At 39.1% G+C, this 26,155-nt stretch overlaps 1 protein-coding gene across 5 annotated transcripts in view; it reads right to left on the bottom strand.

The window, feature by feature from the left end:
- Positions 1-26,155, bottom strand: part of EPB41L4A (erythrocyte membrane protein band 4.1 like 4A) — a 134,410-nt gene that overhangs the window by 31,570 nt on the left and 76,685 nt on the right. For 4 of the 5 annotated variants that reach the window (XM_062019415.1, XM_062019416.1, XM_062019418.1 and 1 more), the window contains exons 8-13: positions 25,412-25,500; positions 24,926-24,989; positions 15,270-15,361; positions 14,276-14,353; positions 8,850-8,962; positions 1,022-1,103 (exon numbers count right to left, since the gene is read on the bottom strand). In XM_062019415.1, the coding sequence (XP_061875399.1) occupies positions 1,022-1,103; positions 8,850-8,962; positions 14,276-14,353; positions 15,270-15,361; positions 24,926-24,989; positions 25,412-25,500 (518 nt within the window). The remainder of the gene's footprint in view (positions 1-1,021; positions 1,104-8,849; positions 8,963-14,275; positions 14,354-15,269; positions 15,362-24,925; positions 24,990-25,411; positions 25,501-26,155) is intronic. The other variant, XM_062019419.1, reaches the window with a different exon arrangement.

The following is a 26,155-nucleotide window of genomic DNA, read 5'->3' as shown; positions in this document are numbered from 1 at the left end:
GAATACTGGATTCAATTTCCCTCAAATTGAGGAAACAAACTCAGCTCTATTTTGGGGCAACTGTTCCAAAGATTAGGCAATAGGACACACTACCCATCAAGTATTCGCAGTAAATCTTTTAGACCTTTCCTCACAGATCAGTCCAGACATCTAGTATGTGAAGCCCACAGCTTCAATGGGGAGATAAGGCCATACTTAACCAAGCTCAAAAAAAGAGAAATGCTAGGGGTTAAATGGGCATGCAGAGACATGCTCAGGCAACTAAGCAAAAAAGTTAGGTGATGAGGTTTCAACTCATTGTTTTGACTGATCACTCTTTCTTGATTCAGGCACCTGAATTCTACCTAAAATTAAGGATAGCGATATCTTTCTGGGCCTCATCTCTTTCTCTTAAATGCACCCAATAACCAGAGATGCACACTTCAGCACTGATAATAAACACAGTAGACCATGCAGGAGGAGCCCTCACAATTCACTGCTCCTAAGGATCCAACACAGAGAGTTTTGTTCTCAATTTAACAGTGTTAACAGGTAATGGACTGCAAGATTAATAGACTTGCTGGAAGACAGGTGATTCCTAGGTCTTCCCTGCCCACACACTGCAAACAGAGCTTGCCCCGTGCTGAGGCAGAAGACCCGTGCTTTGAGGGCCCCGACAGCCTGCCCACAGCTCCCAGCAGAAAGACACATTGGACTCACGGGACTATCCTGACCACTGCCCCTTTGGCCATTATTTGTTTTTTTAAAATTTAAAACTAAGACAGTTTGCCTTCCAATTAACTTGTCCCAGTTTGTGGTTTTCCAAACTCTGTGTTACCTGGAATTCTGGTTCCAGGGTCATCAAAAGATGAGGGTTTGTTAAGAGGAATTTCTAGGCAAGACTCTCTGGTCTTGATTAGCAGAAGATGAAGTGGCCCTAAACTTAAGGGCAGGATAAACTGTTACTATTCATTATTAAATATGTTCCTCTATCCAAGGCAATGCACAATCTCTTAAAAGCTGGAAGGCAACATCTACATACCTTTTCACAGGGGAAGGTGCAATAATTTTGGTAGTTCCTTCATTTTCTCTGTTTGTTGTAATCTGGCTCATGTTCTTAGATCCTGGGAAAAAAAACACAAACAGAACATTCCTTTGGTATATATGCTTGCACACCTATTCAGCATAATCACCGACTGAACACAGTGCTGCAGGAGAGAAGAAATTAGACACAAGACATCTGGCACTCATTCTACTTGCTAAGGGTGTATTAGAATCCCATTTCCCTGTCTCATCCTTGTTTCTAGTTATACCACATCCTAAGAAAGTTTAACATTACAGGCACTTGTTACTCCTCCACACGAGACAGCAGAGTTTGAAGCTGTCATTCTCAAAGGAGTACTATGCCACTGCCACCAGAAAGGAATTCCCTGCTCAGTCACCAATGAGAAGATATGTGTGAGGAAAACACAGGCTATGAACAAGCCTGAGACTCTCCAATGTAATAACTATGGCCTCTAAAACAATAGTTAGTTTAGATTAGGTGATAAATCAAGATGAGTATGTTTGTTCTGAGAAACCACTTCAAAATGATGCAACACAGTGCAACATAACATTAATACATCGTGAAGTTATGACTAGGAAAATAGTAACTGCTTAGAAATAGCAACAGCTTAGAAAACTAATAATGTAAATAGAGAGAGACAACAAACTAAAATTCTGACAGGGACAGTTAAACATAGGTTTCAGTGAGTCAAAAAGGTTTGGCCAATATTTGAAAATAATCTACTTAGTTTCCAATTTTGTGCCCAATACTTCCTCCACTTTGATCCTGCACTTTTTGCACTGTTGGCACTTAAAACTCTACATGAGCCATGAAATAGAATCAGAAGATGCAGAACAAACATACACTCTCCCCTCTTTTTAGCCCCCATATAACAGGCTTCAAAGAAACAACACATATTTGTGATTTAGCAGTAGGAAGGGCTACTGGAATCTGCCTACTTGGATTAATGTCAAAGTGGCATGATAAGATTATGCTCTAAATATGTATACAGCTCAATAATATGAACAAAAAAAACCCTGTTCTGTTCAGCTTGGAACGTAGTAATATATTAATCATCAAGAAAGTTTTACCCTTATTGCTGCTATGTTTTCACTTTCTATGCTTTGCTGCTATCCACACAATCACAGAATAGTAGACGCTGGAAATACCTCTAAAAGCTCATCCACCTAGCAGGTCCACCTAGATCAAGTCACACAGGAATGTGTCCAGGTGGGTTTTGGAAACCTCCAGAGAAGGAGACTCCATACTCTCCCTGGGCAGCCTGTGCCAGAGCTCCATCAGCTTTACAGGAAAGAGTTTTTCCTTATGTTTAAATAGAACTTTCTGTGTTCCAGCTTCTTTCCATACCCCTTGTCCTATCACTGGATACAATAGAAAGGAATGCCATCTTATCCTCTTGACATGCATCATTCAAATACTAGTGTGAATGAAGTATGCCCCTCAGTCTTCTGCAGGCTAAACAGCCCCAGTTCCCACAGTCTTTCATCGTAAGGAAGATGCTCCAGTCCCCTGACCATCTCGGTGGCCCTGTGCTGCACTCTCTCCAGAAGTTCTCTGTCTCTCTTGAGGTAGGGAGCCCAGAACTGGACACAGGACTCTAGACGAGGCCTCATCAGGGCAGAGTAGAGGCGAAGAAGAACCTCCCTCAACCTGCTGCCCACACTCATCTTGATGCATCCCAGGATGCGATTGGCCTTCTTGGCCACGAGGACACACTGCTGGCTCATGGTTAGTTTCCAGAGGTTCCTCTCTGCCCAACTCTCAAGCCAGTCAAGATCCTGCTGAATGGCAGCACAGCCTTCTGGGGAATCAGCCAGTCCTCCCAGTTTGGTGTCATCAGCCAACTTGCTGAGGGTTCACTCTGTCCCCTCATCCAGGTCATTGATGAAGACGTTGAACAAGACTGGGCCCAGAACCCACTCCTGTGGCCACAGGCCTCCAACTCGATTCTGTGCCTTTGATCACCACCCTCTGGGCTCTGTCACTCAGTCAGCTCTCAATTCACCTCACCATACACTCATCCCAGCCACACTGCTTGAGCTTTCTGATGAGGATGTTATGGGAGACAGTGTCAAAAGCCTTGCTGAAGTCAATGTAGATGCCATCCGCTGCTCTCCCCTCATCTAGCCAGTCAGTTGTGCCCTTGTAGAAGGCTATCAGGTTGGTCAAGAAGTATTTCCCTTTGGTCAATCTGTGTAGAGTCCCCTTGATAACTATCTTTTCCTTCATGTGTTTTAAGATGATATCTAGGATGTGTTGTTCCAACACCTTTCCAGGGATGGAGGTGAGGCTGACCAGTCTGTAGTTTCCCAAGTCATCCTTCTTGGCCTTTTTGAAGGCTGAAGTGACATTTGCCTTTCTCCAGTCCTTAGGCATCTGACCTGTCTTCTAAAATCATTCAAAAATGATGGAGAGTGGCTTAGGAATTACATCAGCTAGCTCCCTCAGCACTCAATGTGCAGCTTGACTAACAGGTCTCTAATCCAATCCTTGTCCACCAAGGAAGGTCTTCCATTCTGCAGTCTATCTCCCTATCCCCCAGGGCCTGGGCTTCCCGAGGGCTGGCCTTGGCTGTAAAGACTGAGACAAAAAAGGTATCCAGTAGTTTCACCTACCCTGCATCCTGCATCACCTGCATCCCACCTCATTCAGTAGTAGGCACAAATTCTCCCTAATCTTCCTTTTGCTGTATATATACCTGAAGACAGCCTTCTTATTTTCCGTTACTTCCCTTTCCAGGTTTAACTCCAAAAGGGCTTTAGCCTTCCTAGTTTCATCCCCTACATGCTCTGGGAATGTTCCTGTACTCTTCCCAAGTAATCAGGCTCTTTTTCTCCCTTCCATAGACAGTTTTCTTCTTGAGTTGCTCCAGTAGCTCCTTGTTCATCCACACAGGTCTCTTACCTTCTTGTCCTGATTTTCTCCTTGTGGGGATAAAATGATCTTGGGCTTGGAGAAAATAGCAATTAATATTAGTCTGTAATTTTCCTTCAGTTCACATATCCTCTTTCCTTCTAACTGGCAATTTCAACCATTACTAACAAAACTTATACCATGTCCAAGAACAGATATCTAAGTAAAACAATAAAGCAACATCACTGATTACGTACATCAGCTCTGGACAGGATTCTGAGTGTGTCCATTGAACATAAATTAGATTGACCAAAGCCTGTAAGACTGCTAACAAGGAAATACAATGTTCTTTATGCGTAGCAACAGCATCATAGTATTGTTAATATAACAGTACAAACTTTAGCCTTTGTGGTTAGCTAAAAATAACATGTAATTTCTTAAATTAATCTCTTAATCTCTTAACACTCTTAATATTTTAACACATACTTAGTTGAGGGAAAAGGAAAGAAAAGACAAGCCAGTGAATATCACACACAGGCAGAATCTACACGGAAATATAGATTTCTGCTGACAAGACCGCACACCTCGTATTAGCTGTGTTTGACTCCACCACTGCCCACAACAAAGACCTTTGCTTTGCTTTTTTCTTTTTTTTTTTAAAGAGTTTTAGCTGTACAATTCTTTTGTACAAGTAACTAGCTTAATTAGGAGCTTTCTTTTCACATTTACAGAAACTGCAATAATTGTCTTTAAGTACATTCAACCCTGTGTTCCTTTTACTCACTATACTATCATTTGACCAACGTAAAACTTCTGTATGATACAGTATCTCTAATATAAAGGAACAGACTTTAGGAAACTATACCAACGCTAAATGCATTGCAGTAATTTATCCGTACCACTGTTTATCGCAGGCCAAGGTACTAACTCTCTCAAATTACCTTACATAGACAGAAATCTTAACCACCTCACTTGTAGCAGACTTTCCTGGTTGTTTACCTTTAGTCAGGTAAGCTACTGCCACCAGCATTCACAGCACTGAACTTATCCCGTAAGGTGGACATACACATTTTGATTCCCTTTTATGGGCATCTTGATGCTCATTTGCGCACTCAATTTTAACAGACTACTACAATTTTAAAAACTCAAATGTCCAAAATCTCAGGAGCCTGACAACCTAATTAGCTGGTCATGCCTGTTTCTTATCAACTAAAGCCATTTCACTGACATTATCTGGAAGTAGTGTTTGTATTTAAATCTATTAATGAGAGCAGAAGGTAGTGTGATCAAAAGAAAAACTAGCAGTAAGAGTTCATGCTTTGCACTGTGTGTTACTAAGAGCCTATAAAAATGGATGGGCTTCCATATGGCAACACTAGCATAGCCTACTCGGTTGTAATGTTTACTTTCCAAACCAGTTTCCAAACCTGTAGCCTCAAGGGTTTGTACATCTCACACCACATGCACAAAACTGTTCACATTCATCCTTTTACAAAACCTGAGATTTAAAATAAAGTGTAACACTCCAAGTAAATAAATAAGTAATTAGATAAAACTACCCCAAGACTCATTTTCTAAAGTATAACATTCAAACAAAATCTCACAACTTTCTGGGAAAAGATCTGTGACTTTGAATGCACCAGTTCTAGCAACCATGACTAGAGGTTGCTAGAGGTTGATGAAGCGGGGTAATGATAGGTCTCCATGGCAACATGTAAGTTAGTCAGGGCAGAGACTGTGACTGCCTGTGATTGCTTACAGTACTGTACTTTTAATATCCACTCCTAATTCTCCACCCAGCTTTTAAATCAGCATGGCAGCACTTGCTAGTTTATACAGCAACCCAGTGTGCAAGGCAGGGACAAATCAAGTCCCCAGCTACCAAACAACAACAAACCCTAAGCAATTCCACTGCTGAATAAACTCAGGCTAACAGCAACAGGTCTGGTCACATCAATGTTTGTCCAGAGAGGACATTCCCAAGAAGCTTTTCATGTGCAGCATTCAGCCAAAAGAATAATGAAGACTTTCAGTATACACACTGTTGTGAAAGGTGAACGTTATCAGTCTTGCCCTAAGAGGGTAAGATAGAATAACGAGAGATCCTGTTCCACGTTTGAGTTTATGATTTGCACCCAGAACAAAATACAATTGTAATTCTCTCTTCATCGAAATGATACAGGGAGAATAAGCAAACAAAGCAATCTACAAATAGCTCACAAATAAAACTTTACAGAACAAACCAAAAAAACACCAGCTTAAAACACCAATTTAAGCATACACCAAAAAAAGAAAAAAGTGCTTATATAAAAACATTGCTTGTACAGTCATCAAAGTTTCCTGGTCTGATTTGTCCACTAACCCAAGAACAACTGAGATACGAAATATATCAAGCAGGTGACAAAAGGGAGGTTACTGCCTTTTAAACCACTGTAATCCAGATTCCAGGATATTAATCTGCCCTGCGAAAGCCAAACTGTGTGCACTGTCTACTCCATCAGGGGAAGTGGTTCCTTGCAAACAGAGCAGTGGCTTTTATAGAAGAAAACTATCTTCTCTGTTAACAGTATCATATCCTTCAGTCCTTTTCCTAAAGTACAAATCTTCTTACTGAAAACATAAAAGTAAATACTATCATTGTCTTGGCACCTACTCCAGCTCTTAATCCAAAGTTCATCTAGTGGTGGCATTCCTCATGACTTTAGCATACCTAATGGACCAATGAGACAAAGAAACATTATTAGTTGCTTGTGTCTGCATTAGATAGATAACCTCCACTTTCAGGTGAAAAAAATCTAAAAACCTCATAGTATGCAATTGCTTTTTACTTCAGATCTTGTATACAAAAAGAAGGGACACGAGAAAATATTTTAATGAGATGTCAGAGGTCAGAGGCTTCAGTGTTTCGCACACATTTCTGTGATGGAGGCAATGCTGACTGCACGTGCCACAGTCATCCATTTGTAGCTACTGGTTTATCTAATTCCTCTCAAACCCACTGCTGCAGCTGGTCCTGTTACTGGCACCAACAGGTAAAAAGTCAAAATCAGAATGTCTAATTGAACTCTCTGCAGAAAGGAAGCCTTTCATGCACTTAGCTTTGCAATCTTAAGGAAGAAGTAAAGAAGCAGTTGAGGAAAGAGGCTGAAGAAAGTGGAAGGAAGTTACTGCATAAGAACTATTTGTAATTTGTTATTGGATTTTGGGAGACAAAATGGAACTCCAATTTTCATTCCAAAAAGCCAAATTATAAGCTATGTCCATCTGGATCGTAATTTAAGTGGTATTTAGTAGGAATGATGATCATTCACCTGCTCCAGTGGAAAATGATTGCACGTTTGGAACACAAGTAATCAATTCAGTTGAATTAACAGCAAAACAAACCAGATGGGTGATACAGATTACATAAATACATATGAGGAGACACTTAAAAAGAAGCCTTTTTATTTTGAAGCAAAACAAAGTATTTAAATCCACCAAAACAACGAACATGCACTGTCCAAGAATTCTGCATCCTGCTACATCAGCAGAACAAGCCACGGGAATGTTACAATTTTCCTCACAACTCCAGTCAAAGAGACTGAAAAAAAAATCATCAAGCACCACACACATCCCACTTACAGGGATCTAGACAGGCCTTCGCTGCACTAAGGCAATTTTCAACTAAGGGCTGAGTTTCAGCTCCCAGGTTGACCTCTGCATAAGCACAAAATTTTCTGTACCACTGAACTGGGGACTAATGAGGTGCGAAATCTATGAGCTGTGCATCCAGAACTATTACTCTAAGAATGGGACAGCCCAGCTGAACAGAACTCTGTCACTAGGTTCAAGGGTGAACAGTTTCTGGTCCCCTTAGGCACTCATTAACAGCTTCAGACACAACAAAAAGATACGATAATCAGAAAGCAAAGGAATTCTTCTCTTACATTTCACTAAATAAAATATTTTTTTAAAAATCTGTTGTAGACTGCTTTATTTTCAAAGGGCAATACTTTTAATTACACAATACTTCAAGACCCACTGCAGCTAAAAAGCAGAACATACCAGCTTTGTTTCTGAGTCAAAAGATTGCATCCAGAAAAAGCATGGGAAGTTTCCAGATGTATATACCTGCTCTCTTTTTAAAAATGGTGACTCCGAAAAGTTTATAATGTCATGATAAAGAGAAATCTTGCTTTTTAACGCTCTGACAAGTTTTTTTCTCAAATTGTAATACAAATACATATATACTTAGCCCCAGGCATGGGTTTGATTGAAGTCTCTGTGACTGTTGTCAGAGATGAAGCTTCGCATACATACATAATCACATGTGGAACAGGAGTTTGACATTAGAAAAGCTTTTTGCCTTTATTACTAAATTTTAGGAAATATCTATTGTTCTGGGCAAGACTGCTGTGATCCATGCTTCACCTTATATGTTTCCTCTATCATCTGTAAAAAATTCCATCTTCTCCTGACATTCGCATGCAGCAGAAACTTCCAGACCCCACACATGAAGCACATTAAAATATTAGAGGGCATGGCACTAACTTCCACTTCATAGCAAAATAAAAGGATAATGCCCTTGAACTGGAAAGAAATTGGCCCTACAAGACAGGTATCTTGGGTCAAGCAGCTGTAATGTGGGATACCAACCAAGATACAAGGGTATAAAATTCTTTATCGAGAGAGAGGACTCCTGTAAAAAGACATGTTCTCACTGTCTGTTTTCAAACTACTACAAACACGGGGGAGTTATCACGTTTGATCCACATCCTCTCTTTTATCCACAAAGCTGGAGTTTTCAGTTCCAGTGAAGGTTCAGTATAAATATTGACCTAAGGCAAAAGAGAGAAGCCATTCTGAGAGATTCTTGAGGACAATGAAGCAGTTCTGAGCCACTTCTTGAAAACAAAATGAACCAAAGACCAAGGAAGTCTTTTCCCCATGGGCCCATCAGAGGAAGACTTACCTGTCTGTTGTATTCTTTTGGGGTAGGTCTTGCTGCGACTTCTCTCAATGCACTGGTCAGGCCGTGGAAGCTGCACAGAAGGGTCTCTGGTCATTTGCAAAGATGTCCTGCCACTTGAAAATACAAGAAAATCATGGGAAAACACTTTGAAAAAAATTATCAAGGAAATAGAAGATCCTTAGAGTGAAAAAAATGAATGGAGTTTGGGCAGCAGGTTTTGTTAGCTATTTACTTCTCATACCAGTTCTGGTTCTTCTGCTCAGTAGTACTACTTTGACTTTTGTTTTGAATCAGCCATTGGCAGAATCATCAACATATCATGCCAATCTCTTCTATATTTGGCTTTTTCAAGAGGAGCCAAGAAATCAAAACAAAATGCTGGTTTATTCAGAATAGGCTAAGGCAGTGTGACTTTTTGTAAGACTGAGTGTTCTAACACACGACTTCCTTAAGTAACTTGAATACTTCCTAAGCTTTCTCTGTAAGTTTTCATCACAGGGATACACATATTTAACATTGTTTAGTTTCAGTTAGTACTTCTCTGTTACGTGGAACAACAATCTAAATGGCACAGAAAACCACATGTGAAAAAAGCTGTAATAACGTACTCTCACTAGCAGAGGTCCAAATGATAATAAAGTGAGTAGAAGTCCTGATTCCCATTTACAGTAAGACACTTCTATACTGTGCAAATTAAATATTATTAGATTTAAATAAATTTATGCTCACTTTAATGTTCCTTTCCATGTGACTAAGTAGAATATAGTGTTCACAACACAAATGTAGAGCAGGCCTCATATTCATCATAAAAACTCCATGTTTTCCTCTACAAACTTACTTCACAGGAGAAGTAAACATCGTTGTTAACTCCCAGCTGCTTGAACACCTGCAGTTCAATGACTTTGAAGCAAACATTGCATCACAGTAATGCTGGGTTTTGATACTCAGTTTAATGAGGTTTTTGTTTCCAAGTTAGTGACAAAACACTTCTGCTCAACTTTTAAGTTCAGCAACCATGACAGTCTTGCAAATTCCAGAAGTAGTTTTACCAAAACATCAGGGGATAAGAACTTCCACTTATAGTAATATCTCTATGTATTAACCAAAGCATCTGTTCTTTAGATAAGGAAACTGTCTGCCACTTAATGAAAAGTATCTGAAAGACTTACCTTTAAAAAAAAAAATCCAAAAGGTAATATTATGGCCCCCACACGTACACAGCCAAAGAATGTGATTACAGGTTCTGCTTTGAGCTAATGATGTAAATGATGTATATTGACAACCAACACTGTCACTGCTTTTGATGTTACAACAGGAATCAAAGAAGGAAGAGAGTCAAAGATGATGGATAAGCAAAAAGATGATCTTCGAAGAGATGACTGTTTCTCTGAATTCCAAATTGATTCACCAATTGATTATCTATTTTTCATACACTGTATAATCAATATGCTGCAACCAGATGTCACAACCCACATTTACTAGAACATCCACTCAAGTCAGGGGAAGTCCTCAAGAATCATTGCAGCAAAACAATTAATCCTTCATACTAGAAGGGAAATATATACTTCAATGTTTTCTACACAAAACTAATATTATAAACACAGCTGTCAGTAATGATGATCACCCCAACATGGCAAGCCATACCACAGATCACTCTCAAATTTCATTAAAAAGGGAAGAGGAACTTAAATGCATCACCAAACATAGTTAATTGCTTCAGAGTATTTTTTTTTTAATTGTTTGGAAGGTCCTAGTGACTACAAAGCTTTCTTTTCCCCAGCACCAGTGCCCTGCTCAAATCTGCTGAAATGACCCAGCAGAGAAAACTCTCATTGTAGTACTCTGGCAGTAATCCACTGAAGTCCTGTCCATTTTCACAGATGAGGTAAAGTGGGTCAGGATCCAACTAGAAACCCAAAGGCAGTACAATCATTCTCCAATTATCAATAGTAAGGTGAAACAGATTATGATAGATAATGTGATAATCCAAATAATCTGGATGATTATGAAATACATTGGAGGAGCCAGGACAGAAACACACCAGTGATCCTGATCACTGTCCAGATTCAGTCACGTGAGCTGAGGCTCAGAAGTGACATAGACTAAGGTAGTGTCATTCACTCAGAAGTGATATGTATGAGTGACATTCACTCAGAAGTGATGTCTCGCTCCATCAGTAACACTTTCCTTACAAGCAGGATCTTACATCCAAAGGTAACAATTGACTAGAAATTCTGATTGAATGAGAACAATTGTAATAGAGCTACTGTTACTACTGTTATTAGTATCTACTACAGATACAAATCTGAATCCAGGAGCTGCTAGAGAAATTGTGGGTTACAGTTCTCTTGTTTGTAGAAACATCCTCATAAGAGTCGGTGACAAAGAACTACTTAAATAATGATTCTCAGCCACACTCATGCCACGGCTTGTCAGGGATGCAGGCTACTACCTCTTACTTGTGTTCCATGTAGGTATGAATGATGTCATGAGGCATGACATCTCCAGGATCCAGATAGATTTTAAAACCTTGGGGGAGCAGGCAAAACGTAGAGATAAAGGAGGAGTTTGCAATGGAAAAATCAGCCAAGTGAACTCCTGGCTGAGAGGCTGCTGCCGGCAGGAAGGCTTTGGGTACTTTGACAATAGATCCTTCCTTAGGGAATATAGCTTGATAGGATGGGATGGGATTCATCTCTCCCGTAAAGGCACTGGAATATTTGCGAGTAGACTAGCAAATTTAATCAAGAGGTCTTTAAACTAAGGGACTTGGGGGGTGGTGGGAGGAGAAGCAAAATAGAACAAGCTGTCCCCTCTAGCTGGGAAACAGGGCAGGACAGGGAATGCAATGATAAGTGCCCTTCATCTGCACACTGGGCTAAGATATGAAAGGCTGACCACCCTGAGAAAGAGCCAAACTGTTCCCAGGTTGACCAACCTGATAGCCTTCTATGAGTGCATAACCGCCTGGCTAGATGAGGGGAGAGCAGCGGATGGCATCTACCTTGACTTCAGCAAGGCTTTTGACACTGTCTCCCATAACATACTCATCAGAAAGCTCAGGCAGTGTGGCTTGGATGAGTGATGGTGAGGTGGATCAAGAGCTGGCTGAGTGACAGAGCTCAGAGGGTGGTGATCAACGGCACAGAATCAAGTTGGAGGCCTGTGGCCAGTCGAGTTCTGCAGGGATCAGTTCTGGGGCCAGTCTTGTTCAACATCTTCATCAACAACCTGGATGATGGGACAGAGTGTACCCTCAGCAAGTTCCCTGATGACACCAAGCTGGGAGGACTGGCTGATTCCCCAGAAGGCTGTGCTGCCATTCAGCAGGATCTCTATTGGCTTGAGAGTTGGGCAGAGAGGAACCTCATGAGGTTCAACAAGGACAAGTGCAGAGTCCTGCATCTGGGAAGGAACAACCCCATGCACCAGTACAGGCTGGGGGTCAAACTGCTGAAGAGCAGCTCTGCAGAGAGAGACCTGAGAGTCCTGATTGATAATAAACTAAATATGAGCCACCAATGTGGCCTCATGGCCAAGAAGGCCAATGGCATCCTGGGATGCATCAAGAAGAGTGTGGGCAGCAGGTCAAGGGAGGTTCTTCTCCCTCTCTACTCTGCCCTGGTGAGGCCTCATCTGGAGTCCTGTGTCCAGTTCTGGGCTTCTCAGCTCAAGAGGGACAGGGAAGTGCTGGAGAGAGTCCAGCGCAGGGCCACCAAGATGATCAGGGGTATGGAACATCTTTCATGTAAGGAAAGGCTGTGGGAACTGGGGCTGTTTAGTCTGGAGAAGAGGAGATTGAGGGGACATCTTATTAACATTTATAAGTATCTAAAGGGTGGGTGTCAGGAGGTTGGGGCATCCCTTTTTTCTATAGTAGCTAGCAACAGGACAAGCGGTAATGGGATGAAGCTGGAACACAAAAAGTTCCACTTAATCTTAAGAAAGAACTATTTCACTGTGAGGGTGAGGGAGCAGTGGAACAGGCTGCCCAGCGGAGTTATGGTGTCTCCTTCCTTACAGGTCTTCAAGACCCGCCTGGACATGTTCCTATGTGACCTGACCTAGGTGACCCTGCTTCTGCAGGGGGGTTGGACTAGATGATCTCTAAAGGTCCCTTCCAACTCCTACCATTCTATGATTCTATGATTTCTTGAGTGATGGTGGAAATACAGACAGGAAGGAGACACACAGACAAGCCAAAAATAAACCTAAAACAAACCCAGTATATTTGCAGACCATAGAAAAGAACTCTAGAATTTGCCATTACAGTAAACACAGCCTTTTCACTCAGCAGCTTCAAAGTAACTGCAAAAGATGAAAAACTATTTTCATCCCTTCTTGAACAACAGGAAAAAAGAAAGGGTTCAGATGTGGTTTTGATTTGATGCTTTCCAGCCTCTCCTTCACGTTCACTGAGTATGCAACTCTAAAGCAATCCTAAAAATCAGAACACAAATCATTTGTCTCAAAATTGGTCAGCCAATGTGACAGAATTGGATTTAAAACAGTGGTTGCAACTGTGAAATCAAGTATCTTGCTCACTAAAGAAAGAACCTGTAGTTTCAACAGACTTAAAAATATAAAGTCTTAATAAAACTCTGTAAACACTATTTGGTTTCTGATCTTTTCCAATTTTAACTACATCCTATCTTGTCCTAACCTTTTGTGACACAGCAGCTTAGAGGATCTTCAAGCCACTCTCCTTGTCACATCTTCTTTAACTGCCCTTTATGCCAAGCTGTTTGCTTTGTTAACTCAGGCTAAAATTTACGCTAAGTGCTACCTATATATATATCCTTAGTGTGATGCATCTTTCAGGGCTTGAAGCCTTGAAATGCTTATCCAGTTTTGACAGCTATTCAGGTCAGAAAACACAGTTCCATCTGCCTTCGGGTTTGCCCTTATTTTTATAAATCAACACCACTGCACCAGCAATTCTATGCTACAGGATTAGACATAACCACTCAGATTAAGAGCTCTTGCCATAGCTCAACTGCCACTGTAAAGAAGGGCATCATGGTTACAGACTACATACATTGCTTTGCACCAACCTTTTGCTAATTCTCAGAAAAAGAGGCAGCAGCCAGCATGCCTCCTTGTTTTGGTTTTACCCAGTTGTCAGGAAAAACCCTTTAAGACATTAAGATCATTTCAGTACTTAAAAGTAGGTTTTAACTTAAAGCGTTGCCAAAGCTGCCCTCACTTTCACTACGGGATACAGCAGGTCCTAGTAAACTCATACTTGTCCCAAAACTGCCAGACTCCCAAGAAGAGCCTGTTCAAATGGCCCTGATTCCTGCTTTGTCAGCATAACTGCTCTGAGTCATGTCTTGGGTGGTGTTTTCCTTTCATTGGAAGAAAAGGGGAGAAACAAAGGAATGAAGAAGGAATTAATCAAAGTTTAAACAATGAAATAAATTCACCTGTACCGATGTTTATAACCTATGGATCCAAACTTGCTGAATTTTCTTGACAGAGAGTTTGATTCATTCTCTGGCACTCTACATGGTTTGAAAATAAAAGAACAGAGTAAGTTACACAGATAGGTCTCAATTACAGTTCCCTTTCCAAGAAAAGAAGATAAATACAAACTTTAGGATCCAAAATAAACAGTTCCTCTCTAGCTCCATCCAGTCTCCTATGGGGTTGGAACTTTGCAAAGCCCCATGTTTATGTCCTCCTCTCTTGACTATACACCTCTACTTCAGAGTCTACTGTAAACCACTGGCAACAGCAGCCTATTGCTTAATATTTCACAGGACCGGGCAAAAACATCATGCCACAGTAAAAAGATTGCATGTAGGATTCTGAGCTTACTCCTTTACAGCATGAAATGCTGCTAAAGCCAGCCCCAAGCATCCCATTGACCAGTTCATAGCTAGACAACCTTGCACATTTTTTGGTGCATTTTCAGCAGCAAAAGAAAGCATTCAGAGATGTGCAATACTGCAAAACTTATATATACTTCAATAAATAAGTAAAATATCACAGAAATTCAGTAATATTCAGAAAACAAAATTTATGGCATTGTAGGAAATAGGACTGTCTGAAATTCAAAGGCCTCACTCAAGCAAATGCTGCTACAGAAAAATTAACAGTTAAATACTTAAATGTATATGGCAGCTTGAATCCTGCCATATAAATTTGTGGATACTTCTGTTAAAGTCTACTTTATGCAACATGAGATACAGCTTCCAAAAGAATTCTAAAACAAAAAAAAACCCATCAACTTCCCAAATTTCAAAATTTATGTTTCACATAATTGTAAGAAAAGGAAAGATGTCAGCATTTTATAACCAACAGCAAGAAAGTGTTTCCAGGCAGTAAGCCTGTGTTACACCACTCTGCAGGTATAGCAAGGTTCTTACTCAAATTAGGCCTCATTCCTTTTGGTAGCGAAACCACTGCATCACTTACCTGAAAAATGTATGATGTTCTACACAGCATTTCCAAAGATGTTTGCATATAATCTTGTTACGTGCTTCAAAAAAGAAGGAAGTCTCGTGGCACTGAAAACAAACCAAAACAAATTGATACAGGTATCATGAGGGATTCTGCCAGGGAAAGGAACCTTCATTTCCTGAACACAAGAACCAACCATCTCAACCCAGTGCATATAATCAGTGTGAAGAAAAGTAGGTTCTATAATTCTGTAGAATTTTTCATTTAAAAGAGGTGATTTTTTTGGTTTCTCATTGCCTGAAAATAATTATTCAAATAATGTATTTCTTAAATACAGAAAAACAGAAGAGAAAGATTACTGAAATACTTCTGTTCTTTCATTCTTGTTCACAGATATCAGCTTTTTTTCTTAATTAAAAAGCGGGTTTTTTTCCAAATAGTATGTTTCTAGTGTTTTCTGAAACTGCACTTTAGATGACAAGCAAAAATATATTCCCAAGGCTCTGTTTAACAGTATATAAAAATACAAGAAGTAGTGAAGAAAAGAAACTCAAGATGTGTGACAAACTAATACAAAGCAACAACACTGAGGGAAAATGCATGTAGATAACATACATGTAGAGAAGAACCAAGGTAAAACGAGAAATATAAAAGATGAGAGGAAGGATATTTTATTAAAAAAAGTTCACTTCAGTGTTATTCAAAATACTAGGAATAAGGTCAAAGGTAAAAGCCATAAAAATAACCTTAAAATCTCTTAAGGAAAATAACAAAAAAAGAATATTCAAAGCTTAAAACCTAATCACTGGAAATTGGCAGTCAGTACAGCAGACATGAGGAACAGGCCAGGAGAGATCAAAGAGATGTCAGACATATAGAAACTATTAAATATTTCCATCAGACAAGAAGAAGCAACAGATACACCACACTGCTTGTCTCCCACAAGCTAAACATTCAAATATGCTCACATAAAATACATGTCTATATGTCTGTCACTCAGTAAGCCTAAGCGTTCAGTTCTGTATCTGCAATTTGCACAAAAGATGAGTGGTCCCACCAACTGCAGCGTGAAACCTCAAAAACTGGGAACAAAACTGAGTCCTAAACTCATTTTTCCAATATGTGAGTTACAAAGGGGGTATGAGTTGTATCACTTTCAGCAGCTGGTTTTAGGAAATGGATGCCCTTGTGTTAGTTATACTTCCTCAGTATAAGTGCATAAGTCAAGAATTCTGGCAAGTTTCTCCCGTTGGTTGTTCACGTAATAAGGTATGGTGATATGCAAACATTCCTTGCAAACTGTGAACTAATTCCATATGTTCTCCAGAATTCAAAATTTCACCTCTAACAAAAAGCAATTGTATCTCTATTAAACAGCTGTCAGGCAGCCTCACAAACTACCTGTTCAAAGTGGCCTTTACTCCACCTTGAAACAAATAAAATGACAAAACTTTGCACCTGTCGTTAGAGGAATTGAGATTTCATTCCCTAACTAAAAAAGCACCAACAATTTGGAGACGTACACACTAACTTATTTTCTCCCATGGATTATTTTAGGTATTTTAATGGCTGTCTGGAACAGTCTCACGGAATATCCAAGAAATGAAAAGAATCCTCTACTCTTGAACCAAAAGCATATTTTACTCTCTATGGCTTTACAACAAAAAAGAAGAGTACAGTAAGACCTGGCCACTCAGAACACTGAAAACTGGGATTTATGTGAGATTGCTATGTGTAGCATAAGATGTTTATACAGTAGATTAGTCCCACAAATATATTCCTACAGTTGATAGGGAGCTTCATTTCTCTGCAGGATTCACAATGAGGTTAACTTGGAGTAAAAATAAGTTTATCTTATAAAAAGTAAACCCAGAAACTTCAAACTTAAACCTCTTCCAAAAAACACACACACAAAAATATAAGTAACTGCAGGAAAAAAAGAAAAACAAAACAAAACAAAACAAACAAACAAAAAAAAACCAAACAAAAAAACCACTTCCTGTAGAATCTTGAATATTTTCAAGGAAAAAAAACTCTTTATACCAGAATTTCCAGGAGTAACTGTATTGCTCTTTCTCCTCTGGCACCATAAATAAGAGTACTCACTGAAAGATCATACTGCATTTTTACATTTTTGAAAGTTTTGTCACGGGGATCTTTATATGACATATAATAGAAACACAGCTTCAGATTTTATCATTTAATTTACATTACAATTTCTAGATTAGACTGTCAACTGATACGATTTCATATAAACTCACACAACTAAAGCCACTAGTGCACTTTTAAAGAATAATATCAGATCAGAACTGTGGTACCACAAACTTTATGCAACATGATGAGTCAATTCAATTTCTGTTAGGAAAGAACTCAGTGACTCACTTTTAATATGCAGGACCTTGTTTCTTCTTTGTCTCCTTCTAATTTTTACTTTTAGGCAAAGAATCATCTGCTGCACTTAAATTTATTTAAACACATAATCTCAGTGCTGAGAGTTGAAGGATGCAGGGGGAAAGGGAGGGATGGGGAGAAGCAAGGGGTGTTTCGGACTATTTTTTAAAGAGATTTTTTAAAATAAGCTGTTTCTGCCCAATCTTACTCTTAGCACAGTTCGAATGCCATTGGAATTCAGGGAAAGAGTCCCATCAGTGTAAAGGTCTTCTTGTCCATTTTTTTCTTCTTCTCTAAGTTAAAGCTTTAGAATTTTCTCTCATAGAGAACAAACGGCACGTAACACATAAAGATCAGTAAGCAATTAAAAGAGGGACAGTATAGCTACATTGCCATATGATTGAAAGATCTACCCAGGAAAGACGACAGATTACATCATTTGAAGGCATTGTTTTCTAAGGTGGAAGAAAACTCACTTCTGCTAATTAGAAAAAGTTTTTATGATTAACTATGTGCTGAGACATTTATACCTATGCAGCAATCTAAGGCACTCAGGAAGTGCCCTACAGTATAGCCCTAAAGATGCAATCTGTGAACAAGTTATGTGATTCAAATCTGGAAAATAAAACAGCTGCCTAAAAATCAGAAGCCAACAAGTTTTTTATTAACACAGTGAGGTTTATTTACTTGAATTTGAAGGAAAAGTATCTATCTGAAAACTATCACCTCAGAATGGATGCTTGCAGTAATTCAAATTGCATACTTAATTGAAGAGACAGAAAGAGAGCCTAAAACATTTCTCTCCAAGGTATTTCACCAGCACTGAGGAGATAATTCATAATTCTTTTACCCTTTTTCACATTTTCTGGAAAGGATTCAGTAACCTACTGAAACTAAGTCCAATATGACACTGCATACAGTATATCTAGGTTTAAGGACCTCCTCCATTTACTTTGTAAGTCCATTTAAGGATTTTGGGAGTACTGTGATTAACCTCACAATTTATAAATGCATATATAAAAACTAAGCAGTACTGAAGGCAGTGCTTCCAAATTTAATCTCGTTCCTCTAACAGAATAAATAGATTTGCATGGGTAAAGCAAGGATAACCTTACCAGTTAACACCATGAACTTTTGTTTCCAATAAAAGGCAACATTTTTACTATCTTGAACAATTGCAATTTCTTACAAGTAGTGAGAGTTGGCTATTTTTTTTAATCCCATTTTTCTCATATATCTGAATCAAAGGAAATAAAAAAACCTGTTTTACTTTTACTAATGATTTATAGAAAATCACAATTCCAAACTCATTCATTGTTCTTTGGTGCCTCACGAGCTACTCTCTGCTAACTGATGTTTTCAGAGTGCCCAGTGTACTAAAGGTGAGGCATTGTAAACCATTGAAGGATCACTGCTTCCACAGAGGTCCTGGTTGTCTGCACACGGTAAAGATCTCCTTTCTCCTTTGAACCAGCTTTGGTGCTTGCCTGCTCTTTCAGGAAACCAGTTGTTATCACCAAACTAGCAGAAACCCACTTATTTTTGTAAGGTGCACTGGAAAGGGAGGGAGCAGTATGACACGGCCAGAGGTTGCAAAAGGCCAGGTATAATGCTTCCGGCAGTTTCTAGTTGTTGAGCTGAAAAACCCAAAAAAGCTATGAGGATAAACATAAAATATACCTCTTCTTTTAAATGCTTTATAGGCTTGGTCTTCAGACTCCAAACATGCTAAAGCTCATACTGCCGTACCCTCAACACCATTTTTACCCATGGGAGGAATGGGAGACTAGTACAGGGGATGCAGATAGCCTAAGTATACTACAAGCTTATAAACAGCCAGGTACTTAAACACGTAGTCACAGCCCTTGTCTGTTTCACGTTGTCTCTGAAATCGGACAGAAGACTGAAGTGGCAGGGCCTTTGAGATCTCCACTAAAGGGTAATTGGTATAGCACTCCACCATAACCACCCTACACTGAACTGAAAGACTGAAAGCACATTACTAAGCTCTTCAAAGGAGACAAGTCAGAGGGGACACTGCTCTACCAAATCACAAAATGCCACTGGAACTGCTAGAGCTGACATACTAGTTCAGGAATGCCCATGCTGTCCTTTGCTCTGCCACATCAATGTGATTACACAGCTTTCATGCTCAGAGCTGCTCTGCACCCAGCTAGCTTGGTGCTCAGGCAGGGCAAGCTCAAGTCTGCCTGGAAGAGAAGACACAGACTTCTTCGCTCTGTGGGGTGGCAGGTGATCCCTGGTTTGTGTAGTTCATAGATTACTCCAAAGATAGGAGGACTATCAGTAGATTTACATCCATTCTGTCGACCACTGCACCTATCCATAGACCAAAAATGCTTTGTAAACCTCTGATTCAGAGCAGGCTTTAGCTGCTGTACTTTGTGTCAAGCCATTTATTGGGCCCCATCAATCTAGGCTCAGAAAATGAAGAAGAAATACTCAAACCCAAAACTTCCATAGGAACCCTGCCAGCACACACACCACTCTTCCTAGTCACACTTAATATTAACACAGCATAAGGAGGGATCTTGCACCCTTAGAGGTACACTGCAGGTATTATGTAATACACGTGCACGTATTCGTTACAGAAATATTAACACTAGCTCTGAAGCTACTGCTTACCAAGAGTACTCTTTGTCAGATTAGGCACATACCTGAATACTATCAATTGTTAACTCCAATAGGAAATACTCTGTCTTTATGTATTTACATACCAATCATAACCTATGTAACAGACAATGTATTATTATTAGTTACACAAGGTCAATCTTTATTACACAAGTTTGGGGTTAAAATTACTAATGCCATGCCAGTTTTCATAAAGCATGCCAAGATTGAAAGAAACATAACTGAGCCTTGTATTATACCAATGAAAGACGAAAGAATAACATACCAAAAAAAAGCTGACAGTAGCACCTTAGCAGTAATGAATTTAAGTTCATGAAGGAATTTTAATCCTAGTTCTCCTTCAAAAATGCATGTCACTGAATATTTTGCTATCAAGCTTTGAACCAATCTTACAATCCTTGTAAGATGGCTCAGAAAGTGGTTAAGAAACGTCAGGAAAACCCTGAACCACCAAAACCATCCTAGAAGATAGACGTATTAACACTACTTTGCTGCTCATCTCAACCCTCCACTACCACTCTTGGCTTGAGTGGGTACAAGTGCAAGTGATACAAAAGTAATTTGTAATTCTTACGTCATAATAAAGATCAAAATGCTGGTTTTGTTTGGAATTTAAATCTAAGCTAAATTAGACTTTAGAATGGGAAGAACATATCTTCAAATACTGTTCAGTCTTCCCAAGAAACTGTTAGAGGAATAAATACAATTAGAAGTTCTTGCCCAGAGCTTGTAACTCAAGCTGGTATATGGTGTGTGATAGAGGAAGAAGGGGTACAGCGAAACCATCTTATTAATATAACTGACAGACTTATGATACTTGTAAAAAGCATGTTAAAAATAAAGCACATTTCTAGGGTTTTCTTAGACTATTTAAAATAACACAGAAATCTTGTGCTTAGAGGAGTTTCAGCCACCAGTATGGAGCGCATTATGCGCTTTGGAATGGCCCTTAAGTTCCTCTAGCATGCATCAGTGGCTGGTATTGCTTCTGAAAAAAGTCTTTGCCAACTTCACCTTATGAATTCATCTGGGCTGGGCCCCTCCATCTGACTAAGCAAGATTGCACAGGAAGGAGTGACTTGAAACATGTATCAATCCTTTTTAACTGCACAGTTTGGTGGTTTGTTGAGATTGAAACCGCAAATTTCAAAATCCCATGAAACAAAAGTTTCAGACTTGCAAACGACCCTTCTCATGCAACAAAAAAAACCAATGAAAGCAAGTGTTTTGCACATTCAATGCTTTCTGGTTTAGGGAAAGAGAAATACTAAAAGTAACAAGTACAGGCGCTTTGCATAAACTCTGTGAAGGAGTGAAATCATTCACTTACATGTTCAGACACAGTGCAACCAAAGTAAAAGGCACTGCTGCAGAAAACAGTACAGGGGTTGTGGACAAGGGCACAGGAGTGCTCAGTAGCTACCGTCAAAAAAGCTCCACATCTCACTTCTGCACATTATTGTTTTCTTTCCCAGCTTACACTGGCTATCAAAGCATGTTTTTCTCTGTTTTGTTCCATGTTCTTAGTTGAGAGAGAAATTTAGGAAGCAAGCTGTGTTCCTCACAGGGAGAAAGCACAGGAGGTGTGCTGTGCACTCCTTCGATTACTCAGGGCCACACAATGTATCTATCCACTGTGATGAGCTCTGTTTCCCTGCACTGGCAGGGGCACTTTGGCAGCCACCTGTGTTGCTGGACTGTTTCCAGCAAGGTTGCTCAACAGACATCTATGCTACCAGGCGTTGTGCACCAGCATCAGCTGTATCGCCTGGTTTTCTTAAAGGAAACTGCACAAAAGCCCACTTTTTTCATCCTCAAAAGCTGTTTGCGATTGTTTGTCTTGTTCAGGGAACTCTTCTGTGCAGTCCTTACAGGGAAAGGTTTCCTAATTTCATGCTGACACTCCAGAGGTTTCACAGAAAGCCTAAAATGTTTCTTGCTCAGAATCCACAGCATTTTGCTTATGAAGCACTTTGTTTATGAAGCAGCAATTGCAATAGGCTTTACGAGAAAACATATAATACAAACAAACTAGTGAAAGATAAAACCGCAATAGTGATGATCATGCTTGCTCACAACTGCAAAGGTATGCAGGAAAAACATTAAAAAGTTAAATACACAGGAAATATTCTCATGGAATAGATATGAAGAAGTACAAGATACTAAAACACAAAACATGAAGGGTGAAGCACCTCACTTTATAATAACACAGTAAGCATAAATTCTTCTGCTCAGTAAATCATCAAGTTAAACAGAAGTGAAACAATGTAAACAGCAAACTCAGTATGCATAAATATGGGTGACACAGGCACCCCACAGTGTGCTTTTTAAGTAGCCTAAGGGTATGGATCTGTAGATCTAAACTGCCATGTCTGCCACCTGTCAAGGAAATCAGGTTGTCCACGTCCACACCTTTAGCGGGAAGTACACCTCTTTAGTGGGAAGTACATATTCAAATTATTTTGGTAACCTTAAAAAAACCCTCAGACGAGTCTAATGAAAGGAAGAGCAGTTACCACAAGTAATCCTGTGCACAGAGTTTTCACTACAATATGGAAAATGTGATTCACACAAAGAACTGAGTATACTCAGAAATAATTAGTTCTTCTTATTACTTGATGTTCACTCCTTCGCTCTATGCCATAAAGCTCCATTTAGGCATTCATCCCCTGGGCTGTGAAGTGGTATCTCAGCAGACAGGATGAAGTAAAAACAGCACGTAGACTCTTCTATCATATACTGCAAACTCATGTGCCCCATGGAAGGACAAAGTTATAGCATTTATTCCAAACACCGGAGGAATAAAGAAATCTGTGATTTAAGTTTTCTAGGGTTATTGGAACATACAGACATATAAACGCACTGATCAGATTTCCCTCTTCTGGATGCAGAACAGCATAAATTGTTATGATGGCTTTAATCCAGAGACTAGGCTACTGTTCACTTATTCCGATACATAATTTTGTTCAAAGCAACACCACCAGAATGTTTTTTTAAAAAAGGAGATGAAGATTTTTCTGAGCCATTTCGGTCTTTTCTGATCTTGTTAGGATATGAAACACTGTAGAAATCCTTAAAATCTCAACTACTTCCAATAGAGATTTTAATGACAGTACACACCCTTTTACTTAATATTCTCTTAACAATTCCTAAAAGAACTTGTTGAGGCTTGAAATTCCCGAGTTTTGTCAAAGTCTTTGCCTTACAATCACAATAGTAAGTGTTCATCAACCATCAACACTCACAGTCTCAACTTAAGCATGTTTTCCAAAGCTTCCAGCGTGTTAAACCTTTTCAATATCATGTGGTTCAGACAAAAACTATACAAATGTGGCATTACATAGAAATTACGGCATGGCTTTAAAGTAATTCACTCTAAGTCAAACTTGGCACTTGTTCATACATGAACAGGCCTTCACATTTCACGTAAAATATTGAGAGACGTTTTCCCAACCTTTCCTCAGCCTTCCAACAACTCTTCACTTTCAACAAACATACTGCCAGAAATAAACTTCCCATAGGTCACAACACCAGATAGAAACAAACCACTTGGGAGTAACAAAAGCAAAACTTGTCAATACCTCTGCAGAGACACTAAAAATGACAGAAGCAAGACAACCAGTCAGGGGTACGCTTACATTGTCCAGAAAGTACCAAACATACCATTATGGAAAAATCATGGACAAGACTAACAGCCACTATGCAGATGATGAATAAATATACATCGACAACCAGTAAAGGGCAATGCTGCCAGCAGGTTAGTACTTCTTCAAAACTATAAACTTTCGGTACTGATATTCCAAAGAGACCTGCTAAATATTTTTTAAAAATAACGCAGTGAACTAAACTTGTAACTTAACCATATACCAAAAGTCACAAGGTGACTGCAATTATTTTTTTTAATTACACTTTGTAATTTTCTCTACATCTTCAACATTCCCCTTCACCTGCCCTACATACTTCATATGTGATATGTATCCTTCTCTTTTTTCCACTGACTTAAAGCCTCTTCTCTTGCTATCAATCTGTTATCCTTGCTCCACTGGAACCAACGTTGTTTTCTCTCAAATGGCCTAACACCATAATGAAGTTTAACTTTGACAAATGTGTTTTGAGCTGTAGTATGTGTCTGCTTCTGTTTCCAAGCTACAAAATTACTTGGGCCCTACAGCCTTTTGAGTTTTCCTCCATCCACATGTTGGTTAATATTAGCTTCCTCTGTAGATTTAGCCTAGTTTAAAAGCTCTATGAAACACCATCAAACAAGGCATTGCAGAAGTAGTCTAATTTATGAAGTATAATATAAAATTATAAAAGTTTGTGATAAAATTCCTACTTCATTGCTCTTCTGCTGGAGTTCTCTCCCCTTGCCTGCAAAACATGGACAGAAAATCTTTCTTTCCTCTCTATTTTAATAAACTGCAAGCACCATCAGGAACATACTACACTTGAGGACAGGTAATTTTGTTGCAGCAACCATCAATAAAGCTAATTTCACTTTGATGGTCTCTTGCATTAGATTTCAATATAATAAATTAGATTTTGATGGACACTCAAAACTTCCCACTTCATTAGAGCCAAGATTACTTTTGGGTTTTTTTTTCTTTGAGGCTTACAAAAAAACTTACATCTTTTCCCAGGACTCTAAGTTCAAATTGTGTTTCCTTGAAGTGAACTTTCGTAATTCTAGGCCTGCAATAGTAGAAAAAAAAGACACAAAGAACTTCATGAACCTTCAATTTAATTTATAGTAAAATATAAAGTTGTATATATTTACAGACAAAAAGGAATTCACGGGTAGATTTTTTTCCCTGGTATGTACCTGGTATCAACAGAAGATAAGAAGTTAACTTATGTTAAGTTCTTTACTTAACTCATGTTAAACATTTCAACATGAGTTTAGTAAAAGGGAACTATCTTTTTTAGTACTTGGATTATCAAAGAATTACAAATCAGTATAATTCAGGCAAAGATTTTGAAAGATTATTGTATCAAAAAAGTATGCACGGAATTCCTAACCTTTACCTGAATAGATAGATAACACAAATCGTACATTTCCATATAACAACATTGTTACTGTTTTAGCATACACTGTACATTTAAATTATACATACCAGAAATATTTTCCTACTTGTTTTTTATTCTTGTAGACAACAACTCCTATAGGTGTCAATCCTAAGAAGTACTCAGATTTGTTTTCACCCTAGGAAATAAAAATGTGTATCATTCATACAGCTGCAAGTTGTATCACTGTAGCAGTGAGATCTAGTGAGAAAATCAGTATGATGATTGACTGGAACGTACTTTTTCACTCTCTGTGCAAATGGAAAACAGTAATCTACTGACAAAAACACTCACACAAAACTTGTAGGCATAAAGGCAAAGAGGAAAGAAAGAGCGGCAGTGAGAGAAAGAATGGGAAATTCCACATGGCATGGAGAAAACAAAAAAAGTGTTTTTTAAGGAATGACTTTGGCATTTCTTTGGCTATTTGACAAAAGGCCAAAATTCAGAAACAAAATTCCTTATTCAAGTATGAATGCAACAGACATCCTAACTTTCAGCTGAAGGTGAATAGTGATTTTCTGACCTATTCTACTGTATAACCTCACACTTGTCATCTTCCTCCTAAAACAGTATCACCCACGTACTGCTACCAAGTAAAGTAACTGCTTTAGGGTTAGAGTTAGTCATCAGGGTTAGGGTAATATGTAAACCGGCAGAGCACGAATCACAAAAATCAACTGTGTAGATTGTAGACAGTGTTCTTCTGGATGACTACTGATGTGAGAAAGCTCAAACACACTGGGTGAGCTCTCCCTATGCTCCTTAGCAAACTACTTTCTAAAGAGGATTGT

This window comes from Colius striatus, chromosome Z (assembly GCF_028858725.1).
Source record: "Colius striatus isolate bColStr4 chromosome Z, bColStr4.1.hap1, whole genome shotgun sequence".
NCBI lineage: Eukaryota > Metazoa > Chordata > Aves > Coliiformes > Coliidae > Colius > Colius striatus.
This window is presented reverse-complemented; position numbering and strand designations above follow the sequence as displayed.